Source organism: Neoarius graeffei, chromosome 2 (genome assembly GCF_027579695.1).
Source record: "Neoarius graeffei isolate fNeoGra1 chromosome 2, fNeoGra1.pri, whole genome shotgun sequence".
NCBI lineage: Eukaryota > Metazoa > Chordata > Actinopteri > Siluriformes > Ariidae > Neoarius > Neoarius graeffei.
The window spans coordinates 13,064,855-13,071,879 of record NC_083570.1 but is presented as its reverse complement, the minus strand read 5'-3'; the positions used below and the strand labels follow the sequence as shown (position 1 = coordinate 13,071,879).

Below are 7,025 nucleotides of genomic sequence, written 5' to 3'. Positions count from 1 at the left end.
CCATTACCAAGGAGGACAGACATCATCTTTTTATTCATGTGGATCTTAAAATATCTCTGATTGTGTAAAGTTTGTTGTTGTGACTGTATTCTGGAGAGGCGATGCCCTAAAGACATAAAAAAGAACAGACATAAAGACATGGGGATGATCCTGAAAATTCCTGGAAAGCTTTATTTTGGTCTCCATCTTCCTGAAAAAACAAACCATTTCTCTGAGGACTAAAACAGGTTATTAGTAATGAAATATTTCTGAGCGAAACATCCACATTTTAAGGGTTTATTAGAGTCAGTAAACATTTTAACCAAAGCATTATTACCAAATTACAAATTATTATATTTACAAACATAAAACCCAATAAATGCAGACTTTAGAGAAAGTTCAGGCATTTTGCTGCACTAATTTCAGAAATCAGTAGAGATTTTATATTTTATTGGCCATACATTCAGATCTTACAATTTCATTTCCTTTATATCTGTAACTGATGATTCTAGACTGAGGCGAAATGCAGAGTTTTAACATTTAGTGTTTTTAATGATTTAATGTTCGTAATTTTTTTTCACAATTGAGGATCAATAAGGAAATGTGCATGGAGTTCTTTTTTAATCAACAAATTAGTGACTATAAAACACCAAAAACTCATTATTTTTTTGGATTGCACAACCTCACAGTTGGGACTGAATTTACCCTAAAATCCCAGTCAAACCAGAACCCAGCGTATAGAGTCTGAGTGAATGTGGTGTGGACTCTGTGGAGGAGCTTCATCGTGTCAGAGACGCTGTAGAAGGACAGAGTTCCTGCACTGTGATCCACATACACTCCTATTCTGGAGGGGGATGGAACTCTGACATCAGTCCCAATGCTGTTGTGCCAGAAAGAGATAGAGGAAGAAGAAGAACACCGCAGACTCCAGGACTGATTGTTGAATCCAAACACACACTCATTACCCCGTCCTTTCCTTCTGATGTCTTTATATGAGACTGATATTAACACATAATCCTCACTGCTCCACTCCACCTCCCAGTAACAGCGTCCACACACTCTCTCCTTACACAACACCTGCCAGTAGTTGTCAAATCTCTCTGGATGATCAGAGTGCGGCTGATATCTCTCAGTGTACGTCACCACTCTGTTCTTCTCAGACAGAATGAGGTAATAATGTACTGTGTTGGGATCCAGAGTCAGATCACAGAAATCTAAACACATGAGAAATGTGAACATGTTAGATATTAATCACAGCATAGATTTATGTGGAGTGTGTGTGTGTGTTTGTGCATGTTGTACAGACCCTCCAGGATTTCGTGATGTTGCAATTTGCAACTTCAACGCAAATTCAACCAATCCGCGCGAATTCAGGGCGGTGTTGCAATTATATCCAATCACCGCAACTTTCCCGCAAATTTGACCAATCATTGGCGTTGTCTTGAGGTGACGTCACAAACTACCTTCTGCCTTACTTCCGTGTATATGTTCAAGAGAAGCAGCATGTGCGCAGTGTTGCCAGATTGGGCGGTTTTAAGTGCATTTTGGAGGGTTTTGAACATATTTTGGGCTGGAAAATGTCAGCAACGCTGTGCGAGTCAGTGTTTATATAGGCTTAAATTCTGTTACTGAAAGTGTGTTATGTTTACAGTGAAGGACTGTGTGCACTTTACATTATTTTTTTACTTAATACAAGAAATTAATGGATGCCAACATTTTTGCCAAAATCGTATTTTATTTTCCATTGTTTAGGCAGCTTCAGCATCATACTGTGAGATTCTGTTCAAATTGTTTTTTTTCTTCTATGAAGCCTGAGCCATTTATTTTATTAGTTTATAATTATTGTTTAATTTAGTCTTCAGGAGAGACTGCCTGCACACAGTACTAGTATTAATAGTTTTTTTTCTTACATGAAAGCTGAGGCATTTATATTATATTTTAAGGTAACTTCATGTTGTGCTGTGAGGTTCTATGCACTTTAACTTTTGAACCAACAGGTGCATTTGGATAAGTAAAGCCTATTTTTCTGCATTTTTGTAGTCCTGGTAATCTTTTATATTGGTAAGGTTGTTTATAGGACCATTTCTCAGTGTCTTTGTTTTTTTAATCAATAGTTTTTCAGTAATAACTTAATATTTAACATATCACTCAATTTTCATCACAAAAAGAGAAAATCACAATTTCTCGCAACTTTCACTTCCTCCCGCAATGTAATCGCAACAAAAACCTAAAAAACACCGCAACTTTCATCGCAACTTTTTGGAAAACCCCCTGCAACATCAGGCATTTTAGCCCGCGACAATCACAAAAAGGGCCCGCCAAATCCTGGGGGGACTGCATATTGTACGTGTGTGTGTGTGGGTTTGTGCATGGTCAACGTGTGTGTGTGTGTGTGTGTGTGTGTGTGTGTCTGCTTGATAGACGTGTGTATGTTTGTGCATGTTCTACATTTGTGTATGTGTGTTTGTGCATGTCGTACGTGTGTGTTTCAGCATATTGTACGTGTGTGTGCCTTTGTGCATCTTGTAGACATGTGTGTGTCTTTGTAAATGTTGTAAACACGTGTGTGTTTTTGTGCACATTGTAGACACGTGTGTGTTTCTGCATGTTGTAGATATGTGTGTGCGCGCGTTTGTGCAGGTTGTAGACACGTGTGCATGTGTGTGTTGCAGACGTGTGTTTGTGCATGTTCTAGACACGTGCGTTTGTGTATGTTATAGACGTGTGTGTGTGTGCGCGTGTTACAAAGACGTGTATGTGTTTGTGCATGATCTGTGTGTGTATGTTTATGCATATTGTACATGTTTGTGTGTTTGTGAATGTTGTACACGTGTGTGTGTGTTTTGTGCATGTTCTACGTGTGGGTTTTTGCGCATGTCGTGTGTGTGTGTTCATGTTGTAGATGTGTGTGTTTGCTTTTGCGTGTTCTAGACACGTGTGTATGTTTGTGCACATTGTAGATATGTAAGTGTATTTGTGCGTGTTGTAGCCACGTGTGTGTGTGTGTGTGTGTGTACACGTACATTTCAGAAACTCGTCTCTGCTCTTTGGCTCTGAGAGTAAAATCTGAACATCTTCAACTGTGGAGACAGAAATAAAATGGTCTGATGGTAAAACCCATAAAATCAGACATTTGTGTAAATCATCACTTGTGTGAAGATCAGAAATGTGTGTAGATCAGAAATTTGTGTAGATCAGACGTCACACTTCAGTCTTGAAGCACCAGAGTGCAGAGTTTCTCAGCTCGAACACAAACTCATTCACATCAGCAGTTCATCATCAAGACTCGAATCAGGTGAGTGTTAAAAACTCTAAACTGTGCAGTGCTTTGGTGCTCAGGAACAAAGACTGACACCTCGACATCACTCTGTCACCAAGCGAGTAAAGACTTCCCTCACTCCAGCAGGAACAGATCCTCTTACCATGTTCAGGGATTTTGATGAGTTCCTCCTGGCAGAATTCCTCGAGTCTCTTTTTCAGATCAGAGAGAGATTTCCTCACTCCATCAAATGAGAGATGTTGATTGACAGTGATGCTGGGTGAGTCCTCACGTCCAGAAGAGACACAGAGAGACTGGAAACTCTACAGAGAGAAAGAAAAAACATCATGAAGTTAAAAAGTGTACCAAAGGAACGAATAACATCAGAGCAAATCAGCAGTGTTTGAGAGAGTGTGTGAGGAACAGCTGGCTCTGTAGATCAGACAGTGAGTGTTACCTGGAGGAAATGGATGTGATCGTGTGTGTGTGAAAGCTGCTCCAGCTCAGTGACTCTCCTCTGAAGATCAGCAATCTCCTGCTCCAGTTGCTCCAGGAGTCGTTCAGCTCGACTCAGTTCAGCCTTCTCCTGATCTCTGATCAGCTCCGTCACCTCCGAACGCTTTTTCTCCATGGAGCTGATCAGCTCAGTAAAGATCCTCTCACTGTCCTCCACTGCTGTCTGTGCACTGCGCTGTTAGGACACACACACACACACACACACACACACACACACACACAAGATTTAAAGCTCATCTGTCATTCCCTCTCTTACTGGGACTGTAAATGACTCGTTGTCCATGTTGTGTGTGTTTCTAGGAGCAGCTCTGTCTCTGCTCACTGCTCACCTTTATAGTGTTCACAGCCTGTTTCAGCTCCTGCACCTTCTTCTGCTTCTCCTGGATTCTCTGCTGGGATTTCATCTGCTCCTCCTTTAACTCACTCTGAGGACAAATAAAATCCATTTCACTGTTTATACATGAAGAGGTTATGAGGTCAGTGGGTGAATATTACCTGCAGATAAAGGGTTAAAGTTCACTCGGGTTCTACGGAGCACCTTATTAAAGTGTAAAAGGCTGGATGTTGGGGGTTTTAAAGTTCACTGAAGTTAAACACTCAAATGTATTTTAGTATTTCAGGACTATGAGTGAGAACCGCTGGGTCACATCACAAATAACCACAACAACTTATTCCTTGATGTGTTTTTTATTATGAATAAAACTGAGTCCGTTGACATGATTGTCAGAATATCATGTTGCTTTGCATCAACAACTCCACCATTAACTTAAACTCATTTCAACATTATTGTCATTATTACGATAAAAATATCATCCTAAATCTGAGTAAAGCAGGAGGTCGTCCAATCTAATCCCCAAGGAGCAGATTTTCATTCCAACCAATCAGAAGCCAGAACTGATCAAACTCATCATGTGAATGTATGAACAGTCCTAGTAAAGGCAGTGAGGTGAGGAAACGACTCCCCAAACATTTCAACTAATTGGATGGCTTTATTGGTGAATTATGCCTCCAAAAAAGAACTTTACAGCCGAGGAAGGCGAGGACATTAAAAAGTCACTCAACTTTCTGGCAGAGGAAGTTTCTGTTGTTAAACAACAACAGAAAACCATCATGGACCTGGTGACGGAAGTGAAGTCGCTAAGGCTGCAGAACGCCGAGAAGGACCGGCGGCGCCTCGCCCACCTGGAAAGCAGAGTTGCTGAACTGGAACAGCACACCAGGATGAACGACGTCATCGTCACTGGGATTCAGATTAAACCCAGGTCATATGCAAAAGTGGTGACAAGGGAGGGAGAATCTTCCGAACTGGGCAGCAACTCTGTGGAGTAACAAGTGTCGGCATTCCTACACTCAAAGGGAATCGATTGATTGCAGCAACATCGAGGTCTGACACATTCTACCCAGAAGAGACAAGAAAAACACTGCCATCATAATGAGATTCGTCAATCGAAAACATAAAAACTGCATTGCTGAAAAAAGGAAGGAAACTGAAAAGGTACAAACGTCTACATCAACGAGCACCTGACAAAACGCAATGCTGACATCGCCAGAAAAGCACGTCATCTGAAGAAAGAAAATAAAATTCAATCTACATGGATAACCAACTGCAAAGTATTCATTAAGCTGAACGGTACACCAGAGGAGACTAGAGTTCTGGTCATACGAAACATCGAGGACTTGGACAGATACCAGCGATGGCTATCGGGACTGTAAGGTAATCGATACCGACGTGACACTATACCAAACTCAACCATGACACACACCGATATAACTTTTTCATCCATTCCCCGGAACACTACTCGGCTAACGCAAATGCTTGTTGATTATGAAAACCTGGAACTGAAACCCCATGAATTCACTGACCATAAACTATCGGATATAGAAAATAACAGACCCGGACAATAACTTTTTCTCAACCATGAATGACAATTGCCACTGTTCAGTTTAGTGCATAAGGTTCAGAGTGTCAGTAAAAAAAAAGGATTTGATGTGTTTAATTTCATGATGTTTTATTTGAATAGGAATATTAAAAACTGCAATGCTGTCATCTCCTGGCCTGTTTTGGTTTAGCAGTCAGGGTTTGTCATGTTGAATAAAAACTTTATCTAGGAAGTGAGGAAAAAGCAACAGAATGGCACATTTTGCCAGCTTCTAGTGATGATCAGCCACTTCAGTATACATCATCTTCTTCTAGTTGCATCGGCGGTATGTGTTTATATGTGAATTTACTGTCATATGTTGAGGTCTTAAGTGGCAGACTGTTACATTGTATGCTTATTAGTGACGTGTTTCACATGTATTCCCTTTGGTTACTATTTCTGTTAGCCATGCTAGGTGCGGTTTATGTGGTGCACAGATGTAGAGTTGTTTATTATATGGTTTATGCATCTGCAGCAATGTAATATTCATGATTATATTGTTTGGTTTATTTTATTTTTAGTTTCACACTTCAACAATAAACCGGTAAGAAAATGATACCCAGAGTCTTGTTTGGAGTGGAGCGTTTAGCTGCCTGTCAACACATGCATGCTACGCATTGAGGACAGAACAGCCACCATTACACAGAGGAACAGTACCATCTGTCCACTGAGGCTGTGGGAAAATGATCAATAATACACTTCAACAACAGAAGCATGTACGCTAACTTCAAACACATCAAGAAATACTGAAGTCAGTTTACTCATCCATTCAACATAATTGCCATATCAGAGACCTGGATTGACCTGGAGAAAGGAGTGGATTTCGAACTGGCTGGATATGAATTTAATTCTATAAGCAGGAAAAATAAAGGTGGAGGAGGAGGAGTGGCGGTGTATGTGGACTGTAATTTGAATTATAAGTTAATAGATGGCATGACAACGGTGATTGATAACTTATTAGAATGTTTAACAATTGAAATTAATTTTGAAAAAAGTAGAAATTTATTAATTAGCTGTTTATATACAGCGCCAGAAACTAGCATAGAGGTGTTTAAGGACTGGGTAGAAAAGACATTTACAGTAGATAATAAAAAAAAGTTATCTTCATTTGTGGGGATACTAATATTGATCTGTTGAACCCTAAGAAGCAAAGTATGACGGAGGAATTTATTAATATCATGTACAGTATGAGTCTTCACCCAAAAATTACCAGACCCACCAGAATTACTGACCATAGTGCTACTTTAATAGATAATATATTTACCAATGACATAGATAATAACACTACAAGTGGAATATTAAATCAACGATATCAGTGATCATCTACCAGTTTTTTCAATTTATGACTGTAA

The 7,025-nt window shown here is 39.9% G+C and overlaps 1 protein-coding gene across 1 annotated transcript; it reads right to left on the bottom strand.

Moving 5' to 3' along the window:
• Positions 1-270: 270 nt before the first annotated feature.
• Positions 271-4,989, bottom strand: LOC132868835 (tripartite motif-containing protein 16-like). Its single transcript, XM_060902055.1, has 4 exons — positions 4,972-4,989; positions 3,402-3,552; positions 3,003-3,059; positions 271-1,193 (listed from the first exon to the last, which is right to left on the bottom strand). The coding sequence occupies exons 1-4, from the start codon at positions 4,987-4,989 to the stop codon at positions 640-642; spliced, it is 780 nt and encodes a 259-aa protein (XP_060758038.1). The 3' UTR covers positions 271-639.
• Positions 4,990-7,025: the final 2,036 nt, after the last annotated feature.

Coding starts and splice junctions, on each gene's coding strand:
- LOC132868835 (XM_060902055.1), bottom strand. Junction 3,060..3,401: donor CATCAAAATCCCTGAACATG/GTAAGAGGATCT, acceptor CTGTCTCCACAG/TTGAAGATGTTCAGATTTTA. Junction 1,194..3,002: donor CAGAGACGAGTTTCTGAAAT/GTACGTGTACAC, acceptor TCATGTGTTTAG/ATTTCTGTGATCTGACTCTG.